The sequence below is a fragment of the Stigmatopora argus genome, chromosome 23, assembly GCF_051989625.1.
Source record: "Stigmatopora argus isolate UIUO_Sarg chromosome 23, RoL_Sarg_1.0, whole genome shotgun sequence".
Lineage (NCBI taxonomy): Eukaryota > Metazoa > Chordata > Actinopteri > Syngnathiformes > Syngnathidae > Stigmatopora > Stigmatopora argus.
Genome location: NC_135409.1, coordinates 1,854,028 through 1,878,098, shown reverse-complemented (window position 1 = coordinate 1,878,098; position 24,071 = coordinate 1,854,028). Strand labels below are relative to the sequence as shown.

The window sequence follows — 24,071 nt, the reverse complement described above, 5'->3', positions numbered from 1 at the left end:
CAGAACCGGGCCCGGAGTATCATTTCCCCGGTAAAAAGACAGCGATGAACGTCGATACGTCCATACGTGAAATGACAAAAAATGCACTAAAATGAGGTAAAATCCACTTCCTAGCATCATTTATTGATTGAATACAAATACTGGAGCTTTTGAGACATTACAACCAGGCCAGGGGGGTGATTTTTCCTGGGAAAAGACAGCGATGGACGTCAATGGTGAAACGCCAAAAATTAAACTGGGGTAAAATCCACTTCCTAGCAGCATTTTGTGATTAAATACAAACACTGGAGCTTTTCAGATATCAGAACTTGGCCCACAATTGAAATATTATTTAGGAATATAGCCATATTTTACTCACCAAAAATCATTTTTACACAATATCCATCCTCCTTTCTTTCTTCCTTCTTTCCTATCGCCATCGAAGCTAATGATGAAAGTCGAGCCTGTCCTGTCATATTTCCGGCATAGTCCGTTTTGAAAATAGCATTAAATCAACACAACAATATACTTTTTGCTTGTGGAGCTAAGTTAGCGCGCTGAAAGTGCCCCATACACCATTTTCCCGGCTGTAACAGGCTTGCTAGCTTCGGAGTTGACCGCCCTTTCTTAATGATGTCCATTTTTTTCTGGAAAACTCCGTCTGGAAAATAGCTTTGTGAGCAAACAGAATCCATTTGTTTTTGCTTCTGTCGGCCATAGTGGGTGGAGTTTGCGATCTCGGCTGCCTCGGGTACTGCTTTGGCCCGCCTACTAGCCAATCATAGTTTGTGAAAGCAATGACATGTCCCAGCCAGCAAAATGCTAACGCCTATGAAAAATCATTGTGGGGTTGCCAACTCGAAATCTGATTGGTTAAAAGCAACAGTCTAGTTTAATGCAGCAGAGCCCGCAAGAACTGATTGTGAAGGCTTTGAGGCAGATCTGATCTGGCAACAAATAATGGCTGAAATGTGATTGGTTAAATGCTCCAATATGAAAACACACATCTGGAAGCAGTGCAACCAGGGGGAAAAGCAATGAAAGGAAGCTAACAGACCATTTGGAATAATAAGTTCGTATTGATGGACAAAATATAATATGATTCAGATATTTCTTAGGCCAGCAGAGAAGGCCTTGAAGGCCCTGACGGCCCGCCGCTGGGTTAATCCCTTCAATATTGCGGTTAATGTAGACCAGATATGGCCGCGATAAACGAAAAAACGCAAAGTAGGATCACCCCAATTATAACTACCACAATGTGTTTTCGTGCCTATACAGAAATACACGTATCATTATCAAAAAAATTATATTTATTAAATATTAAAGCTATAAGCATGTCAAAATACTGTAATTATTCATGTCTAAATATGTTTATATAGAAATGTAAATACTTTAAATACTGTCCTTACAGTGAAAATAATTCCTCTCCGCTTGAAATAAATCCCCCAAAACAGGTAAATGGGAGTTTTAGTCCAAGTCCTTTGTCTCCTTGTGGCCATGGGTCCATTGTCTGTGATATTCGAGGGATTACTGTACTCGCCTAACTATGAATGGGATGGAAACATGTCAGGTAACAAAACGACCTAAAATACCATTGTCTGTTCTGAACGAATCAGTCAAAACATTGTTTTGTTCTCCTGGCGTTATCATTAAGCCAGGCAGCATCATTCCCAAACATGATGATGATGAGGTGCACGTTCAGTTATTCTTTGAATAAAAATCCGCATCCGCTTCCCAAAAAACTTGTGCCTGTTCCGACCGGGGCCGGGTCGCGGGACAGACGTCTCTCACCGCCGCATGCACCGCGGCTGCATGCGCCACTGGACCGCCGGCCGAGAAATTAAACTTTCACTTTGCTCCTTGCAAATTTATATGTCATAAACAGTCACGGAAACAATCTTATCTTATTTAATATTCATACTAAATAGGATCAAATTCTACCACGCTTCCCTTTAGCACTATAGTATGTAGGTTATATCTGAAGAACTAAGAAGTGTTGCAAATAATAGACGCTATTGCTCTTCAGTAACCCAATAGTCGGTTGATTTACGGAATGTGAAATTCCAGGCCGGCTGTGAGTCACAGAGCTGTTTTTAGTAAGTGACTCCATAACTTTTCAGTCATGCCAGCTTCACGGCCGTATCTACGGCGTGAATCCATCATAATGCTGGTTCATTTCATCCAGCCGCTACACCTCGGACCTCTTCACCTCAGTGAAGTGCGTTCCTTTCCTGTGTCTCCATTTTAACTGCACGGCGGAGTCCATTAACATTAAAATCATTCCTACCAGCAGAATTATGTACAAAAGAACGCCACAGATTCATTTATGCCGCAATTGCGTGCTATACATTTAGCATATCAAGGAACGTCAATGTTTAGGATGCTTTTTCAACAGTGACTCGAAAAAATACGCAAAAGTCACACAGAAAATGGCAAGACACAATCTAGGGCACTGTATAAATTATATTTGGGACGGCCATTCTCCCTCAATTGTAAATACGTTCTTTGGCGCTGAGAGATGAAGTGCTGTCCTGACCTCCGCCATTTTTCATCTGTCTTCTGGTTGCGAGTTTCAGCGTAGATTTAGAAATTTTTATGAACTTTTAAAAAAAAAATTCCCTCAGAAAAAAAATCTGCGAAGAAGTGAAGCCGCGATATTTGAGGGAAGACTACTGTGCAATTCTGGACAGTGAGAAGTATATATTATAGTATCCAAGATGGCGGTGCGCACTGAGGCAGCGGCTCTATGCTCTTCAGTGTGGTGTCGTTCGTTATTCTACAGTCGCCAGGATTTAATTACTATCGGAAGGAGATGCGATATATCCGAATTCACAACAGACTACCAACGGACCTACGATATCCCCGAGGACATCTCGAGACCTCCGGGATCTCCGTGGATAGTCAGACCACTCAGAGTATGTCGAAGGCAGCGAAGAGAGAGGAAGCAAAAGCGCGGATGCCGGGCGGGCCTTGCTGCTAAGCTAAGACAACAACCACACCGAGCAGAAAAAAAAGCAATTTCGTCATACGCAGTCTCTGGGTGTGATGACAATTAGGCTTTTGTTGTTGATGATGACGACAGGGCCTATGTCCAATTATTATTATTAAAGAAACATGAGTCCATTTAACCCTTCAATAACAGCCAATGGGTTAAGTAAATTAGGTCATAATCAGTGTTCCCTCTAAGCTGCGCGCGTGCGCAATTGCGCACTACTCTCGTCCTCGCTGCGCAGCAGCAATCATATGGCGCGCAGTAAAAAAAAAAAAAAAAACCTTTCCCCATGATGGCGCCGTTTAAGCGGCAGCAAGTGGCAGTAGCTCTGTCCACTTATGTTTTTCGTGTTTTACAGCATGTTTTACATGAAAAATGGACAGGTCGCCGAATGGACGTTCATTCGGCGACCTGCCCGTCTGTCAAACGTCCGTCGGCGAAACGTCTTTAGGCGAATCATCCGAGTACCGATGATGTCGCTCACACTGGTACTCAGTGCGCTCAGGGAGGTTGACTTTCTGCTCAGACCAACGAAAAATTAGAGGGAACATTGGTCATAATGTGTTAAAATATCCCAGTTAAGACCTGATGGCCACATGCATGGACATCACATTTAAAGTTATGCAAATTTATATGTCATAAACAGTCACGGAAACAATCTTATCTTATTTAATATTCATACTTAATAGGATCAAATTCTACCATGCTTCCCTTTAGCACTATAGTAGGTCGGTTATATCTGAAGAACTAAGAAGTGTCGCAAATAATAGACACTATTGCTCTTCAGTAACCCAATAGTCGGTTGATTTACGGAATGTGAAATTCCAGGCCGGCTGTGAGTCACAGAGCTGTTTTTAGTACATGACTCCAAGTGTGGTTCAGTGTGTCAAATTCTAGGCGAGATCAATGAAAGAGTGAGCATGAATACAATAGCTGCAGGAGATATCAGTGCAAACATATTAAAAATACTTCTTTGTAAAAGCTATTAATGATGTTAGAATGGGGAATTTCGTTCAGTTTTTAGAAATCCAGATCTTACCTTCTGCTGACAGCCCTTTGACATTCACTCCTCTTGCGTCCAAAAAACGGAGACAGGCGTCCACATTGTCAATCTGAAGACAAAACAAACCAACACAAGGCGATGAGGCATGGTCAGTGACAATAATCAACATACAACAAGTCGCAATGTCTCACAGGGCGGGCAATTAATATTTGCGATGTAGCACTATCAGCCATAAAGTATATCATTGTGCGCTTACAAGGCCCATGCCCACATGAGCCCCGTTCCTGGTTGCCTGACATACTGACCCCAGTGTCTGCAGCATGAAATGGGTCTCCTACAAACTAGTTCACTTTAGAGAAAGTTCAAAGTTCACACGTGCATCTATTCACTGCAGCGTGCCCAGACCACGCAAAGGGCAGTGGTGAGGACCTCCCCATCAAGAAGCAAGTCCAACCCATTTTGACTGGGAATGGAGTCAGTCAAAACAGTTTGGAGTTCTAAATGACTAAAGTGAATTGTGGTACCACCTCAAGTCACACCAAGAATTCATCTGCATAACTCACCACCCAATTTAAAACACCCGCACGTGTGAGCTTCCTTATTCTCTTGACACGTTGCATACTCCCGCAAACATACGTGAACTTTGGGCATTCACTTGTTTTACCTAGTCACATTGACTTAGATGCCGGCCCGATGGGGCCAGTGATTAGCGCGTTGGCCTCACAGCTCTGGGGTCCTGGGTTAAAATCCAGGTCATGTCCATCTGTGTGGAGTTTGGATGTTCTCCCCGGGCCTCCATGGGTGTCCTCCGGGTACTCCGGTTTCCTCCCACATTCCACAAACATACATGGTAGGCTGATTGAACACTCTACATTGCTCCTAGGTATGGGTGTGAGAGTGCATGATTGTCCGTCTCCTGGAGCCCTGCGATCGGCTGGCCACTGCTTCAGGGTGTCCCCCGCCTCTGGCCCAGAGTCAGCTGGGATAGGTTCCAGCACCCCCCGCAAACCTAATGAAGATAAAGCGCTTCAGAAAATGAGATGAGATGAGACATTGAATCAGATGTCGGTGTTCAAAAAATGCATTTGTGAGTGGGAAAAAAAGACATTCCTTTTGGAAACCCCCGAGGGAGAAATTCTGTTTGTTTTTAAAGCTCCCGAACACTAAAATGACATAAATAGCTCAATAATATTGAAGGTGTCGATGACAGATTGGGCTTTATTTTTCCGCAACACTCGGTTGAATTTGAACTGCTTGTTTGGACACTGATATCATTTTTTTCTCAAACATCCGCTGGCACCAAACTGCCTTCATCAGCAAGTTGAAAAGGGTCATCTTGATGAGGCTCTCGATAACAAACTGTGGCAGGAAAATGGGGGCAACCAGGAGACTTACAATTTAAAAAGTTAGTAACTTGATTTCAGTAGTGAGTAGAGTTCGTTCATTAGCAAATGACCAGAATTCTTGATTTAAGCAAACAATGCTTCCAGGTGCTCTGGAGTCAACTTCAATATTTGGTTTGATTTGATTCTTCTTTAAATACTCACTTGAAAAAGTCAGCCTGGGCATCAAGTGTCTCTCACATACTCGATTTGGAAAGATGAAATTGTCAAGCAAAATGAGCTAAAGAATCAATTGCCAGAAAACAAGCCCCTTCAAGAAACCTGAGGATAAGTGTTTTATGACTGGAGGGCATAAAATAACCAGTTTTATTTCACCAAATTATCGTATATCAACTGGAAATTCCTTAAGCAGTGCATGAATATGGAAGACAATGCCAAAACAAATCAGCTGGATAAACAAAGCATTCTTGCAACACTGTAGCAATGTGATCTGATGAATTTGTTGCTATGAATTCCTCTTAACACTTGAAAGCCAATTAAACGGCCCATCATTCTCAGTCAAATGAGGCATTAGCGGGCTGCTTTTCACAGCCACACTATTATTAATCAGTACTGTCGATCTGTACTTATTTCAAATAGACAATGTTCCCCTAGTGCTGAAGCCATATTTCACTGCTTTTCCTGCACCGAAATGTTTTCTCCCATTAAAAACGGCTGCTTCTGAAAGTTTGAATCATCCAATGCTTTAAATCATGTAGTAATGTCATGTGAGTAGTTAACAAGTGGCCTTCCTGATAGTGTAACGAAACTTAAACTCTTAAAGGACAGATGATGAATTATCAAAAGGATGTGTGCATGGCAACTGGATGTCTTTATTATATACTGGCTTGTTTTCCTATATCATAAAACTCTTGCTGTCCGTGTGGCTTTGTTACCATCTGCCTCGCAGACGTTGCTTTGCGTCCACGTGTAAAACAGTCAAATGTCTCTTCAACTTTTGGAAAATCTAAGGATTGATGTGGTTTGAAACATTTTTGTGCCATGCAATAGTGTATGTTATTGTGCCACCTTTTTTAAGTACACAGCGCGAGACCTGGATCGTCTAACCTCCAAAAGCATCACACAGGATGAGACCTGTTGTGAGTTTACAAGCTCTGTCCACTCAAATGTTTACATTAGTCATGACTAGTATTGTGTTTTGGATGCGGACTGGGGTGTTTTATTGCGACAAAATAAAGTAGCCACGAATGAATCAAGTGAAACTGAACAGAACCAGCCAAAAGCGCTTTAGCATTGTCCCCGTATCGCTAATAAAACAGTGGTAGATTAAAAGAACCAGAGGTGAGAAAGACAAAGTGTGTCTTAACTCTTTCTAAAAGCTCACGCAGACCAACTGAGGGACTGGCTGTCGGCTGGCTTCCTCGCACGCAAAGGCTCTTTTAGGGTCGTTCTGCATTACCATTGACAGAGGAAAGATTTGAGCTGTCAGTCGTCTGGTGCCCCATGATCCCAAAAGGTTTGCGCGGAGTTATGGCGCTGACTCTTAAGACAAACGTTTGCACAACCCGCTGACCAAGAAATGATGCAAGAGCGGAAAAACAAGGGGCAAGCGCCAGAATGTCACCTTGTGATGCGCTGCTGGGACAAGTTGAAGCAATTGTTGAAGCAGTACTGCCTTAACTGTTCAACGGATCATAAGCACAATCCACTCTTTTGAGGAGTAGAAGAGTCTTGTGTGGCCACTGAGTGATACGTCAACAAACCCTCAACTGCATTTTTTGGAAGTAGTGTGAAAAGCACACACCTGCACTTTGACTGGCAGAATACACACGGTGCGTTTGCAGATGACAAGCGTCTTTTTGTTCAGGCTGCGAGTAATGGAGACTGTTGCGGAAACGCCAGGCGGGTGGCATTGACTAAAAGCACGAAGGTGGAGAAGCAAACGTCAGAGCTGCCCTGTTGGGAGTAAGCTCGCGAAGACGGACGGTGGATTAAAATAGCCAAAAAAACGAGAGCCGGCGACAATGCCAAATGTCAAAATGTCGGAAGGTTGTGCAACTCTTAGGCCATATTCAATCTGATGATCAGCGTCAGAACCATTTGCAAATAGAGAATAGCCGTGACCGCCGCAGGATTAATCCTGAGTTTATTCTGCAGCTGTTGCGGTCAAACGGAACAAGATAAAAAGGTTGGACTGATCTTTGCACTGAACCCGTTTCAAACAAATGCAGAACAGCTGCTCTAGTGCCGATCGGGTCTAATGAGTGATTAAAAGACTGCAGTGATGTTTCGGATGCTCTGTTTGGTGGTGTGCAATACACATGACAGGATTACTGTCTGTAGTATATGCATTCCAACAGGTTGTGCTATTTTGCTCTAGTAATGCTCATTTGCAACATTTGCAATTTTTCACCATCTTTCCTTGAGGTGTGCTGTAAGAGCAAATGGGGAAAATGCTTCTCTTGGGTGCCTGTGGTGTGGCAAACAGTATCGTTTTCAGGCTTTCTTGCAGAACCAGTAGTTTCATATGGAAACAAACTAGATTACTAGTGGCAAAATCGAACGAAACAGGATATCAAGGGACTTTATTTTTCCCTTTACGCAACCCAAACATGTCACAGAAATACGCTGTTACCCCCATTGATAAGCCGATATTGACTTATGGCTTTCTGACATCGCAATCATCGTTGCATGGAGGAAAGGGAAGAGTTTGAATTTACAAAACAGATTTGGTTTCAGAAACGGGCAATCTGCCCTTTCCCTCTTTGGCAGCGTCCATTTGTCGCCGAACGAGCCACAATCTTGTAAACAATGTGCACATCCGGTGCAAGTTGATTTCTAAAACTACACCCCTGAATGGGACTCAAATTGCGAACATGATCAATTGGTTGAGGAGATTATTCATGAGCAGTGGCCAGTATGATGGCAGGCAGGCAGCACACAGATAGCCTCCAGATGAGACTGGTTGAATTTTACAGTCTCAAAGAAACACCCGACTTAATTAGACCACAAAGGCAGTATTGCAAACCTGCTATTGGGGTCAAATCGTTATTGGGATTGCTTTTCTGATATCAAAAGGTGATTTAAATTCAAAATATTTAGCTGTTGTTGCATCATTTCATTGACGCGGCCGCATTCATAATTTAGATGGAGACATGCATTACTTCTTTTTGCGTCAGACTTTGCTGAGGCGACGCGAAACAAAAGCAGGGAAAATAAAAGTGCACACTCATTGATCTGTATTCCCACGGAAGCGCTGGGGAGATAACAGTTGGGACCTTCACGAGGTGTCTCCTGAGAGGCCGCCCGTCGCGGCTTGCGAATCCAACAAAACTACCCAGAGCTGCCACCCAGGAACGTGGTGCCCTACATTTTTCATCCAGCCGGAGATATTCGCACTGCCCCACACCTCCGGTTACTCCCTGGATGAACTAACCCGCGCTCCAGTGGCAGCTCTAGCGCTGCTGAGGGTAAACCTCAGGCGCCTGAGGTGACCTAACAACAACAACAGAAGCGCTGCGTGGTTTGCTAACGATGTCTGTGCACAATGAGGATTAGTGTTGCAAGGCTTTTAATATTTTTGACCGAATGCTGAAGAAGGCTCTTTTGCCATTTACTACTAAACTGGGAAGTTCATAGAAATAGTGGAAAGTTTTCCTATGAAGAAATACAAGGTGGGTTAGTAAGCAGCTGTATACATTGACTAAAATGACACAGACAAACAAGCACCAAATAACACGATTGACACAGTCTAAAACGATTTGATACTTCATCTCAGCTATAAACCAAAAGCCGTTTTAATCCAAGGTTGTAACCCCAACGAGCTTTTTTAAAATACCAAATACCACAGGCGGTGCGGTGGTGCGAGTGGTTAGCGTGTCTGCCTCCCAGCTCTGGGGTCCTGGGTTCATATCCAGGTCACGTCCACCTGTTTGGAGTTTGCATGTTCTCCCAGGGCCTGCGTGGGTTTCCTCTGGGTACTTTGGTTTCATCCCACATTCCAAAAACATGCATGGTAGGCTGATTAGAGACTCTAAATTGCCCCTAGGTATGGGTGTGCGTGTGCATGGTTGTCCGTCCCCTTGTGCCCTGCGATTGGCTGGCCACCGATTCAGGGTGTCCCCCGCCTCTGGCCTGGAGACAGCTGGGATTGGCTCCAGCACCCCCCACGATCGTATGAGGATAAAGCAGTTCCGAGAATGAGATGAGACCAAATACCACTGATAAAATCCTTTGCTCTTCAACATGAACCTTATTTAAAGAAACCATTTAAAATTGTGCGAAAATTCCAAGTTCATCTCCATGAAAGTAACTTCGACATTTCACAATCTTTAGTTTCAACTTCTCTTTTCCTTCCTGGTTTTCCAGTGCCATTTAAGACTGAGCTGACTGCCACAACAGCTGGACTAGGCTGCCCTGGTGTGAGTTAGAACAGCTGAAAAACGGTATAAAACGTGCAAAACCATTTTTTTTGCACAGATGCACTCCTGTTGGCGTCGATCCCAGATTTTCTCCTCAGACGTTCTGAGATTTGAACTTAAATCCATCAATTTGTCCTGTCCGGACAATCTACATAATAGCACTGTGGGAATGTATCTCTACCTACCGAGACAATGGTTATAGCAGGGCAAAGAAGCTATATTTTGTCCCGCTGTAACTCAACGCTCATTAAAAGACCAGCGGCTTGACTTTGGGTGGCGCGGTTGAACCGGTATCACATAAACACTTAGTTGAGTGCAGTTAAAGCAAGCGTAACGAGAAAAATAAGTAGGTATAAGCCTGAAGCCTCATTAAGATGTCGGCTTGCACAAAAGTCTAAATAAACAGCCTTGAACTTCAAAATTGGAAAAATGGCAACAGATGGCATGACAGAGTAAAACATCATGGAATCTACTATTGTATAGCATATCTCATCATTTCTGAGAGTGAGAAGACTCACCATTTGCGTCTGACTCTGCGGGCTTCCATCGATGTCTTCCACCTTTTCATTGGCTGCAGGAGAGAAGACACGGAGATGTTTACACTATCCAGGCGTGTGTGAAGGAGCTGCGCCCGAGGTGTTTGGGAAGCAAAGCTGCCTAATTTGTCAGCTGTTGGCAGGGAATTACTGAAAAGCCAGAGCGTGGTCCCATTGTCTATTTCTGGGCAAGTTGGGAGGGTTAAGTTTCAGTACGACTGAGAGTAAGAGAGAAAGAGAGAGAATGTGTGCGCCAGTCAGAGAATTCAAGGAAGTACGAGTGACAGATTTAGGAGGATGCACGGCAACAGTGAGCGGCAATGGCGAAGAAAGTCATGAGAGAAAGAAATGAAACAGCGTTTGAGGTGCACGGAAAAGTTGGGGAAGTTCGGTCAACTTTTTCAGAAAATGAGGAAAAAAAAGAAGAGAATAATACCAGGTCAGTATACGAGAAGCTACATAAAAATGAAAGCTAATTTGAGTAATTAAAACTTTTTAAAATTGAATTTCTGTTAAATTATCTTTAAATAAATTATTTCATTGGAATTTATAATGAATTGCCCTTAGTGTTATTATTATATTTTGCATTTTGATGTCATGATCTGATTTTACCAGACTGGTTTTGCTAATTTCAAATTTGTGAAACCCCCCCAGAAAAACAGTCATCTAATCTCATTTTCTAAACCGCTTTATCCTCATTAGGGTCGCGGGAGGTGCTGGAGCTTATCCCAGCTGACTCCGGGCCAGAGGCGGGGGACACACTGAATCGGTGGCCAGCCGATTGCAGGACACAAGGGTACGGACAAACATGCACACTCGCACCCATACCTAGGGGCAATTTAGAGTGTCCAATCAGCCTACTATGACCATGTTTTGGAATGTGGGAGGAAACCGGAGTACCTGGAGGAAACCCACGCAGGACCTGGGAGGACATGCAAACTCCACACAGGTGGACGTGACCTGGATTTGAACCCAGGACCCCAGACGCACTAACCACTTGCAACACCGGGCCACCAAAAATACTCCCAAAGCTAAACTATTGTTTATCTTCATTAAAACTGACAGATGAAAGGAATCATTCAAAAATAACATAACATATGACACTACATACATACCATATATTGGTAATAAAAAAATGGGTACCAACCTAAAAAAATTAGTTTCCACAAAAAATAAATAATAAAATATTGTAGATAACACTCATTATTACAAATTTAATGACATTTAATGACCCAGTGTTTATTAAATAAAATGACCTCTCTGTAAAATATGCCAAATACGTATTTTATTTGAAAAAGGAAATGTTTCCATTGGGTTCACTTGATTCTTCAAATTCTTGTCATGAAACTTGCCAGCAGATGAAGAGAAACGGTCACCTGTGCCAATTTAAGTGCAGGTTGAGCAACTTCAAAGTGTCTGAATGTTACCCGTCATTTTGCATGGCTCAATTAATTCATGTCACTGAGCGCGTTCGATACACTTTCCAGTATCTCCCCTCAGGTTTTAGTAAAAATGTTGCTTCATGGCAATGCATGAGTCCGTTTAAAAGGAGAATCATAGGTGTATTATGGGTTTCGTCATTGACTCTGTGTACCTATGATCTGAATGATCTGTGACAGCAGTACTCCATCAGCTACATCCTGACTAAGATCCTTGATGAGGCGAGGACAGCCCGACTTGGCCAGGTAGTGATTGGCCCAGTCTGTGTAAATCTGTAAACACATAACATTGCATAACTTAACAGTTGTTGGCTATTATTGTTTTACAGTGTGACACTATTTCCTGTTGGACTACGGAAGTTGCAATCTGCTTTATGAGCTACTATTGATGACGATAAGATGTCCAATCTATTTTTGATGGGAGGGATGACAGGGGATCATTCACATAAACAGGACCCCATGTAGAAAAATCGATGTAAACAATTGAAAAAAAAATGACAACGCATTTTATGAAGGGGGGTGCTAAGAAACATCGTGTTGAACAATTCATCTTGACAGTTTTTCACCCAACCTAGTGCATCCAGTGAGTGAAGAGACATTTTTGTTGGCCAGGCAACAGACTGAGCTGAAGAGCTGCTGCCATTCCGCCAGACACGAACTCCTTTTAGCCTCCGAGTGCCCATCGACACACTTTCCGCTGGTACAAAACCTGAACTGGATGATGTTTAGCGTTCTTGACGCTGGTTTTCCAGTTCTATATACCCATTCCAATATGGTATGGTTGGGTGGAATTGGACCACCATACATCCTGTACCAGTCGCATTTAAAAATACTTATTTGCAATAATTTCCTTTTATAGAGGCTGCCGCAATGCTCTCGAGATCGATTTACAGGTTCCTAGCTCCCACTTCATTTGGAGAGGCTTCAGAGGGACTAGCTTACAAATAAAGAGAAAAACGAACGGTGCCAGACTGTCAAAGTCCAACCTGGAATGATTTGCTTCTTTTACACTGATTGATGCTCACATTCAACAATTGTGCATGGTGTAAAACAATGAAATTTTTGCTGTAAACACAGTTTGACTTTTACTAATATGACAATGAACTTCAGGATTTCTAGTGAGAGTTTGAGAAGTTGTTTTACCCTCTTGGAGGGCAAATAGCCCCACAATTTTGTTGTTTTGAATATTATGAGTCAGAAAAAAATATTTGTCAGTGGCAATTCTAGGATTTGCTGAGCTCCGGGCCATTCATTCATTCATTTTCTGCACCAGTGCTGATCTTTAGTACTACCAGGACCACTTTCAGATCATAGTATAATGCTTGGATATATATTCACTAATTTTTGGAACCGCTTATCCTCACAAGGGTCGCGGGGTCTGGAGCCTACCCCAGCTGACTTCGGGCCAGAGGCGGCAAATTCCACACAGGTGGACCGACCTAGGATCGAACCCAGGACCCCAGAACTGTGAGGCTGATGCGCTAACCACTCAGCTGTCTGGCCAGCCAGCTCTGGCCCAAACAAGATAAGTTCACTGCTTTGTATTTTTTGTGTGCAATTTCTATAAATGTTAAGCACAAGACTGGGCAAAGTCTGCCACAAAAGCATCAAATCTGCATGATGAAATATTAAAATTTCGTAACCAAAAATTCTATTGACGACTTATAGGATCCAGCACTCCTGAGATCTTTCTGAGGATAAGCAAAACAGAAAACAAATTTCAAAAAAAGATCTGATTTAATACGTGCTGGACTAGAAGCTCAAATGATATCCAACTATATCTCAGAAAAGCCTAATTTCTTGCCCCGGTCACATTCAGGAAAGTATTATTTATTGTCTTATTTTAAGTGTACAAGTGACGCATTCCAATCAAGTTGATAGCTTAGGGCAGGGGTAGAGAACCTATGGCTCGGGAGCCATATGTGGCTCTTTTGATGGGTGTATATGGCTCTCCGCTAACCTGTGTGGTAAAATATGGCAACCGCTGGTGAGAGACCTAAGTCCAGAACGCACCAATGTGGCGCCGACACTATCTCTAGCGCCTTTTTAATCATATTTTTTCTTCATTGGACTCTTCTGCATGCATACTCTCATTGATACTCATTGATTAGAAAGAGTGAAAAAAATACCTTTTTTACTTTCAAAGTGGTGCAATAATTAATTAATAAATGCACACATTTTCATGTATTTTTTCTTTTAAATTCTCAGTATGGCTCTCAAGGAATAATGTTGGAAAATATGAATTGTTTATGGCTCTCTTCATCAAAAAGGTTCCCGACCCCTGGCTTAGGGACTAGTAGGCATTGCCTCCCAGCTGTGTGACAAGCATCAGACGCATCCCGCCTCACTCGATTCATGACTCCTCGGAAGAGTTGAGCCTGCTCGGCTACTCTCTCCTTTTTTCCCCCTTGACTCTGACAAACGCCTCGTTTGGAGATGCAGACATCACGAAGCAAATCATGCGCATGTGACAACTTCAACAAGGAGCGACTCGTATTTACCTTCTAATCGGCGACAACGATCCTCCGGTGCTGTTCTTTCCATAGAGAAGAGAGATAAGCTGCCTTTAGCAGTACCAATCATAATGAAGTGACTACATCTGTGCAGGTATTATTGATAAATGCTGCGGTATACTATGTAAGCTCAAGGGGGAACCGGTGAGCAAAAGATCATATTCAGTATGCATCAATGCAGGCAGCATCACTGAACGGATGGGCTTTTTAATCATGGCATCCTTCCAGCCCCGTTGAATAAATTAAACTCAACAGCAGTTGAGGGGGCTCCAGCACGTAGGTACAATTACCGGGAGGGTATTTAACAAGGAGCAACGTGTCGTCCGATGCTGCAGCACCTAAAAACTTGGCACGGTTTCCACTCGCAAGGGAGTCTTTGAGGTGATTAAATGCAACATTCACAGAACAGGTAATGAGGACAAACAGAAAAATGGAAATAAAAACACTTTTACGGTCAGAAAAACAATCTGCCTTTCCTATTACATAAAGAAGCCACAAGATGGTTGCCAAGCAAGTTTTTACTCTTGACATGGCTGTGGCCTGAGCGTAAAAGGTGATCATGTTGTGGTTGGAGGAAGATGAGATGTGTGAGTACGGCAACAAACGAGGTAAAAACATACCACAATAAAGACCATGTACGTGGACATAACATTTTGGGTTATGTATCTTTTTGGAGGATTCCAATGATAATTGCTAAGCATCCAGTACGCCAGTGAAAAGTTTCCAACTAAATCACATGGCACAGGTGGATTTGTTTTTGTTCCAATGCACCTGGAAGCCATTTTGACCGGAAGAAGCTCTTCTAGTAGCAAGTCTGATGCGCCTTGATTTCCTCCAAAACCTTCATTATAGTGTCGTGGAAGCAGAGGGTAATAGTTTCCCTTTGCATGCTCCCTTTTGGCAAAATAAATGTATGGTGATGCTAAAAGTACACTTAAAACAGGGAGACAACCATCGGGAGAACGTGGGTCATTCTTTTCATGCCAGCTGTCAATCGCTGCAAAGTGATGTGCTCAGTATGGGGGTGACCAGAAGCTGAATTTGCAAACCCGATAGGTCAGCGATCAAACACAAATTAAACACCTCAGCGGACAGAGTAAATATCCATGATCAGGCTGATGCATAAGAGCGGAAGTGGAGGAAAACATAACTCCACCATCTAAGTCAGAGGTGTCATACTCAGTTTGGTTTGCGATGTGGGTTCGACCAGTTTATTTTTGGCCCAAAAACGTCACTTACTTGCTGCCATCGACGATAATAGACCGACCGTTCATTTGCACCTCCCAGTCAAAATGGATTGGACATTTAGCATCATCAATGTCACAGAATGATGAGCATCCACAGCCAGTTTAAGTGGATTGGAGATCTATCATTGTCAATAGTAGGCAAATAGTTCATTTTGTATCACTTCTTTTTTTCACTTCCATTTTAGGGGGTACTCGGATGATTCGCCTAAAGACGTTTCGCCGACGGACGTTTGACAGACGGACAGGTCGCCGAATGGACGTTCCACCGAACGTCCATTCGGCCGAGTTCGGCCGAATGAACGTTCGGCCGAACGGAGGTTTCGCCGAAACGGGATTCGTGCGCTCGCCCCGCCCCCGGATCGTGTGTGTACATGTTTTTCAAACTCGGCCCCTGGGCCATATACGGCCGTTACAGATAACATTCATTTAGGAATAACAAGGGCATGTACTGACCCCGCAATAACAAGGGCATGTACTGCCCCCCGCTGGACATATTTCTAAATACAAGTACTGGACATATTTCTAAATACAAGTACGTACTACACTAATATGTGCTGCCATTTTTATTTTTTTATTTTATCCTTGCGTTTAAAGTAGTAGCCATTTGGAGATCACGCAGAACAGTTCGTGACAGAAGAAATAGAGAAAATAAAGTAATAGTAAACTTACACCAGCATAGAAAACGTTGAGATTAATCTTTGAATTAAGGTTCTCAGCAAATCATTTTGAATACATATTTCCTAAAATATGGCAAATGGCTACTACTTTAAACGCAAGGATAAAATAAAAAAATATAAAAAAACATTGGCAGCACGTACGTACTTGTATTTAGAAATATGTCCAGCGGGAAGCAGTACATTTTGAGATGAAGATTTAAAGTGGAAGTAGAAAGTGGTCTTGTTGTTCTTGTTGTCTTTTTTACACCGGACATCCTGGTTGGCTAGGTGAGCCAAGGGGAAGGCGACGGCGACGCGGTCCATGTTTTGCGATCCCCTTATGGAATGTTAGAGAAAAGACCTTGCTGGGAATACCACACACTAATAATTCAGTTGAAGGTTGGCACCGCGCATTTCAATGTAGAGTGTCAGTTGTCCATCCAAATTTATCTCGTCTGATAAGCAATTTCAAATTAGAGCAAAGTGATTGGGAAATATGAATACAACAGGCTTATGGCGGTATTATGCCCAGACACACCAAAAAGTCATACGCAGCTGTTAATGAACGGTTGAAAAAAGCTCACGGATGACTATGAAAACCCGGATCGATTTCCAAACAAACTACAGTACCTAGAAGCCATTGCGTTTAATTTGTACGTTTTACTGTTTTAATAAAAACTGCCACTGCGATCTGTGAATTCCCTTTGTACATAATTTGTAAGTTTGTATTGTATTTGTAATTTCTGTACATAATTTGTATTGTATTTGTAATTTTTGTACATAATTTGTATTGTATTTGTAATTTTTGTACATAATTTGTATTGTATTTGTATTTTTTGTACAAAATTTGTACGTTTTTTACTGCTTTAATTAAAACACCATCTGTGAATTTGCTTTGTCTTCTTTTTAATAAAATAATTGTTTGACTGGCATCTTATTGATAATGTGTTTAATATTAAAAAGCAAGTAAAATGACTATCTTTGTACTGGCTCTTGACTAATTCATTTAAACCATGTCTATTTACTCCCAAACATACTTGTATTTAGAAATATGTCCAGCGGGGGGCAGTACATGCCCTTGTTATTCCTATATGAATGTTATCTGTAACGGCCGTATATGGCCTGCGGGCCAAGGTTGAAAAACATGTACACACACGATCCGGGGGCGGGGCGAAAACCTCCGTTCGGCCGAATGAACGTTCGGTGGAACGTCCATTCGGCGACCTGTCCGTCTGTCAAACGTCCGTCGGCGAAACGTCTAGGCGAATCATCCGGTCACGATTTTGGTGTACTTACAGGTCACTTTCTGTAAATTTTGGATGGTTTCCTATTTATTTTGGGGGAATTTTTGGGCAGCTTCCTTTTCATTGGTCACTTTCTGCTTATTTTAGGCCATTCCCAGGTTGCTTCCTTTGGGCTTTGGGGCATTTTAAGATTCCGTATTAACTTGGCTGCAGTTGAAGGCACCGTTTTGATGACGGGGCGAATGAACGAATGTGATTGCGGATAGAAAATGGAGCAAAGTACACTAGTGAGGGCACTTGATCACACAACTCACAAACATCAAGTTTTGCGGCACACGTTGCATTTTTAAAGCATTTAATTATGTACGTATAGTATGAACTACAAGTGCCCATCAGGCACAACCCCGTGTGGGCCACTTCCGGGTTGCGGGCCACACTTTTGACACCACTGATCGAAACACTTTCAAAGAAATCAGTCGAGCTAACGTGACGTATTGTCACGTCAAAGCGAACTCCCCAGTTTGACATTACTACAAAAAGCAGAGAATAGCCTAAAACAACACCGCCAAGACATTCAGTCACCACTTTGTCATCTGCTAGGCCACTTTGTCACTTCAGCAGAAGTGCTAAGTACAAAATGACATAATTGCATGTGCCTCCTAGATGTTTTTGGACGTGGAATGAGCGTTGGAAATATTCAGTGTCGATGCGCTCTGAGAACTGTGGGCTAGAAAGAAGCTGAGCCACAGGATGCGGTGGAAGACAAAAGAAAACATGTATTTCAGAAGTTGAGGGATGTTTGGCAGGCAATTTCAGAAGCACTGACCTAAATTAAAGATTATTTTTCGTTTTATTGCCATTTGATTTTACTCTTCATTCTGTATTTCTTTTTGTCCAGTCATATTTCAGTCTCAAAGTTATGGTAAAGAAAAGTAATCTTCTCAATCAGCTGTTATTTTGTCGGGTAGAAAAAAATGATACTGAACTACAGTGGTACCTCGTCATACGACCGTTCGTCATACGGAATGCTCGTCTTACGGGGGAAATTTCGATCGAATAATTCGCCCGTGATGCGGTCAAAGTTTCGTGATGCGACCAAGCCAGGTTGCCATGGCATTTTTTTGGCATATCTTTCGTGTATAACAATATTTACGAGCACCGGATGAGCTATTCAGACCAGGAAACGCACAACGCGCATGCGCGGTGAAAAGAGGGCTTTCTGGGTAATGAAGTATACTCGTGCTCGCAAAAGTATCCCCGGTAGCAACTCTATCATAGGCGCCGTTCGAGGGGATGCGAACACAGATGCTACAAGCTAAAAGGAGCCGCTAGCCAGCGCCCCTGAAGCTCCCATGAGCAGCGGGGCGATCGCTGATAAAAGACTCTGCTCGTTGGCTGCTCATAAGAACATCGGGGGCACTGGCTCGCAACAGCATCCCCGGTAGCAACTCTATCATAGTCGCCGTTCGAGGGGATGCGAACACAGATGCTACAAGCTAAAATGAGCCGCTAGCCAGCGCCCCCGAAGCTCCCATGAGCAGCGGTGCGATCGCTGATAAGACTGCTTGCTGCTCGTTGGCAAGTGGTCGTGCGTTCTCCGATTGTGAGGACATTTGTGTGCATCATTTTCGGAATATTTTGAAGGGAATAGTACGACAGCAAACAGCCCATCGATAGCGAACGTGAGGGTGGAGTGTTTGTTCTGTTTACGAGTGCGTTGTGTGGAAGAAAAAAAAACCCGAAGCCCCTCTCCCCTCGGCGAAATCCGGCCAATTTTAGTTAGATTAAACACTTTATTTCTATTAAACCACTCGTTATTTATTACTTTGTCAATATATGGCGAATTATAAGAAATAAAACATTTTTTTTTCAATCCAATATCCTGTTTCTGGTGTTTTTTTCAGAGAGTTGGAACGAATTAATTTGTTTCCCATTCATTTCAATGGGAAACTTTACCTCGAGTTACGAGTAACTTGTCATACGAGCTCAGTCCCGGAACGGATTAAGCTCGTATCTCGAGGTACCACTGTATTTCTGAATTCTTACATTTTTTTTACAGTATTTGTATGATTGCCATGCAATTACAGTGGCATTAAAAGGTGGATTCAATCGTGTGATAGCCTGACGGTGATTTGAAATGGCATTAAAACTTAGGGAATGTTCTAATGCATGAGGTGCATTATCCACAATCTGATGAGGTTCACAAACATAATTGTAGATTGGCGCTGTTTGGATCCAAATTCCGACTTTATATAGGGTACGCTTGAGCAGTAATCACCGAGGCAGGGAAACAACAACCAGGTTTATTATGTTACTCTGCTGAAAAGTCTGCAAAAAGTTTAACTTTTTGTATTTCAAAGCTTTACAGTATATATGTTAATAGAAAACAGATGTAAAATTATGAGCTTAGTGTTTAGGGAGCTTCCTATGATGATTGATGGCGGTTACTTCACGGCTCCGCTTTACTCACGAGGCCAACAGTTGTTTGCTGGCGGGATTAAATATCAATCAGCAAGTGATGGTGATGGAAAGTTTAGTAATGATGGATTGCAGTTAATGGATTTTGATAGTTTTTTTGCATCTCTGAGATGACAGCATTTGTTTTTTATTAAAATTGGGAAAAGAAGGGTGACACTGGTGTCTGGTTTACAAGTGAGGATGCAAAATTTTACCTGAAGGTTTCCAAGGTGAGAATGTATTTGTGAAACCATTTATTGGCCAAAATATTGCATCTAGAGAGCGTCATATCTCACTATGACAATACTCGAGAAGTGTCTGGAATGCCTCAAAAACATCCTGAGGCTTCATTTATTTTCAGCGGTCTCGCAACTCTTTGTAATCACACCCTTAAATACCCCCCTCACACCAACAAAAATACACATAAATCAGGCGGCTACTGTGTCATTAGCAGCCCGCCACGGCAAGAAAATTCCAGCTGAAATACACAACAAACAGATGTGAGCGCACATTTGAAAGGTTGTCATCTAAAACAACCACAGTGATGTGTCATGTCATTGTAACCAATAAATGCAAATCATGACAATGTGATACAAGTGAGTCATGGCTGGATTTATTAACTTACTCACACCATTTGCTGACTTGCTGGTTAGCGACCACAACATGATTCAAGAAAGTTGAACCAGTGTTGCTACTTGCCCAAAAATATTAACAGCGGTTGTTTCTAATTCCTGATCTAATGTTCGTTAAGTTAAATGAAATGAGCATGGTGCCTCTTGTTAGGGTTTTAATTTGGTGGCACCCCACAAAAAAACTGTAATTCAGACTATGATTGTGTCAAACTGCAGCATAGATGTTTTTAATGGGATTGGATTGAATAACTTTATTCATCCCGTATTCGGGAAATTTCGTTGTCACAGTAGCAAGAGGGTGAGGATGCAGAAATGGGAAAGGCATTTTGGACATAAATAGATAGGTAATAAGTAAGTTAATAAATAAATACATTAATAAATATATAAATAAATAAGCGTGTTGCTGAAGTATATATATATATATATATATATATATATATATATATATATATATATATACATATACATATACATATACATATACATATACATATACATATACACATACATATACATATACACATACACATACATATACATATACATATACATATACATATACACAGACATATGTGTACATACACCTCTACATATACATACACACATACACATATATAAGTACATATAGATGCATGCATACGGTAGGTCTTAACACAGCCATTTTTTTGTTAAAGAGCCTGACAGCTGATGGGAGGAAGGATCTGCGGAAGCGCTCCTTCCTGCAATGAAGGTGCCGCAGTCTATTGCTAAAAGAGCTTCGGAGGGACTCCACAGACTCATGCAGGGGGTGGGAGGTGCTGTCCATGTTGGACATCATCCTGGTCAGCAACCTCCGCTCTCCCACTTCCTCCACAGAGTCCAAAGGACAGCCCAGAAAAGAGCTGGCCCTTCTGACCAGCTTATTCAGCCTGTTCCTGTCCCTCTCCGTGCTCCCGCATCCCAAACAGAGCACTGCATAAAACACTGTAGATGCCACCAGTGTCGTAAAAAGTCCTCAGCAGTGTCCTGCACACTCCAAAGGACCATAGACTCCTCAGTAGGTAGAGGCGGCTCTGGCCCCTTTTATACAGGGCATCTATGTTTGTGGACCAGTTTAGTTGTTGTTGAGGTGAACACCCAGGTACTTAAAATTCTCCACGATTTCAATGTCTGTACCCTGGATGTTCACCTGAGTGGTCTGTTGAGGATTCCTCCGAAAATCGATGACCATTTCTTTTGTCTTTCTGGTGTTGATGTAGAGGTGGTTTTGCCTACACCAGTCAACAAAGGCTGTGATGACTCCCCTGTACTCCAGGTCGTTCCCGTCCGTCACTCGTCCAACAATAGCAGTGTCGTCAGAGAACTTCTGGAGGTGGCAGGTGTCTGTATTATGTTTGCAGTCTGATGTGTAGAGGGAGAAGAGGAGTGGGGAGAGCACTGTGCCTTGTGGGGCCCCTGTGCTGCAAGCTACCACATCAGACGTACAGTCCTGGAGTCTCACATATTGTGGTCTGTCAGTGAGGAAGTCGATGATCCATGCGGCTAGGTGGTTCCTTACTCCAGCCTCTTCCAGTTTCCCTCTCAGTAGGACCGGCTGAATGGTGTTGAACGCACTGGAGAGGTCAAAAAACATCATTCTCAGTGTGCTTCCCGTGTTCTCCAGGTGTGAAAGACACTTGTGCATCAGGCAGGTGGTAGCATCTTCCACACCAATGCCTGGACGATAGGCGAACTGCAGAGGGTCCAGCTCTGCATTTATCAGGGGGCTGAGCTGATTGAGGATGACTTTCTCCAATGTCTTGATCAGGTGAGATGTTAATGCCACCGGCCTGAAGTGGTTTGGCTCCCTGGGGTTCGCAGTCTTTGGAACTGGGACCACACAGGAAGTTTTCCACAAGGTGGGGGTAAGAAGGAGAGACTGGGGGTGTGACATCTGCAGCTGCGACACAGTGGCGTGAAGCAGCTTGCGAGCGACTGCCGCATCGGCCGAAGGAGGTATATATGCAGTTATTACGATAACGTGCGAGAACTCCCGGGGCATGTAAAATGGCCTGATGCTAACAGCTACTAGCTCGATATCTCGAGTGCAAAGTTGCTCCTTCACAGTAATATGCCCGGGGCTGCACCATCTACTATTAATAAAAACAGCTAGTCCCCCACCTTTCTTCCTACCGCTCTCCTCAGCATCTCTGTGCCCCTCACCAGCTGAAAGCCATCCAAGGAGACGAGAGAGTCTGGTATTAGTTCATTCAGCCAGGTCTCCGTGAAGCACATAATGCAGATTTTCCGATATTGCTAAATCCAGCAATAATATCAAAATCTTCGTTAAAATGAACAAATTGGAAAAAAAAGTGAGCACAATTCAAATTAGAGCGACCCTTCTCAGTGTTTTATACAGATACACCAGAAGGGGGCTCTAATGCTCCAATACTACTTGGACTCAGTGGTCATTCACTTTGACTTGAAATCCGGAAGACCGATTTACAGTGGTTCATTCAAGGACCATTGGAATGAAGAACCATTAAATGATATAGATTGGATTCTGGTGTGAGTTTGAACTACATTTCTTCAGCCATGACCATGTTACTTTAGGAAAAAATTCTGCCATTTACGGCAATCATTTGCAGCCAGCACCTCCCAGTCAATACAGATTGAATGTCTATCGCCGTCAAAATTAAAAAGTACTGCTCATCCCTCACAGCGCACATGGTTTCCATGACATTGCCTCATTGTCTTTCACAACCATTTATTCATTAGACTAGAAGTGTTAGGATTAGGTTTTATTATGCTTTCCCCTCCCGTGTGACCTGTCCATGTGATTGCCCATTGAGTTCACCTGTCGTCCTCGCACCCCTGGGGTATCTCCTGCTTGTTGCCTCTTGTATGACCCAGGTGTTTGTGATTGTTTAGTCAACACGTCTGTCTATTTAAATCCTGTGTGTGTCAGTCTTTGTCTGATCGACTGTGTTGCTGTGCCCATGTTCCATAATCCTCGTTTTCCTATGTTCTCCCCATCAGGTTTGGTTTTATTATTTGATTCCAAGTCCTTGTTATTCTCTAGATATCCTTGCCACGTTTTAGTTAAGTTTTGTCAGCAGACTCTATTTCCCTGTCCTTGATTGCTTCCCCGCATTTGGGTCCAACTACGCTCTACGCAGCCAAAGCCCCTGCAAATTGTGACAAGAAGCGTGTATGTTGCAGAGTGTGAGCAAATTGTGGGGAAATTGAAGTCGTGACCCCCTCAACCCAAGACTCATAGCGCTGTCGTCCAATTTGAGAGCATCGGCAAAACTTTTCGTGCTCTACAGCGCTTCCTGAACAGATTTCTTACAGTTTTGATGGTTATGATTATGAGTCACTCGAGTAAAAAAAAATGCTTGCCAGGATCGACCACCCAAACATGCCCCAGACTTAACTTCCAGTAAGAGCCCGATTATTATCTTATGCAATCCTTAATGACTGCCAGCAACAGTTTCAATAACACTGCCATCCTAGTCAGCCTTGAAATGTACTGTAAAGGTTTCCGTCAGAATGCGCTTTATAACATCTGACTCGGCGCTGAGTCACCATAGAGTCCAGGGAATGAGGTTTTCCCTCCCAGGCGCGCTTGGATGTCTTTCCCTCACTTTC

At 42.9% G+C, this 24,071-nt stretch overlaps 1 protein-coding gene and 1 long non-coding RNA gene across 16 annotated transcripts in view; one reads left to right on the top strand and one right to left on the bottom strand.

The window, feature by feature from the left end:
* Positions 1-24,071, bottom strand: part of nav3 (neuron navigator 3) — a 232,129-nt gene that overhangs the window by 97,983 nt on the left and 110,075 nt on the right. For 13 of the 15 annotated variants that reach the window (XM_077593699.1, XM_077593702.1, XM_077593705.1 and 10 more), the window contains 3 exons: positions 11,869-11,986; positions 10,257-10,309; positions 4,011-4,083 (listed from right to left, as the gene is read on the bottom strand). In XM_077593699.1, coding sequence (XP_077449825.1) covers positions 4,011-4,083; positions 10,257-10,309; positions 11,869-11,986 — 244 coding nt within the window. The remainder of the gene's footprint in view (positions 1-4,010; positions 4,084-10,256; positions 10,310-11,868; positions 11,987-24,071) is intronic. The other 2 variants (XM_077593709.1, XM_077593712.1) reach the window with 2 other exon arrangements.
* On the top strand, positions 10,314-15,739 carry LOC144068843 (uncharacterized). The gene is made up of 3 exons (XR_013298316.1): positions 10,314-10,713; positions 10,977-11,070; positions 13,081-15,739. It is a non-coding gene; the product is annotated as an uncharacterized LOC144068843 (long non-coding RNA).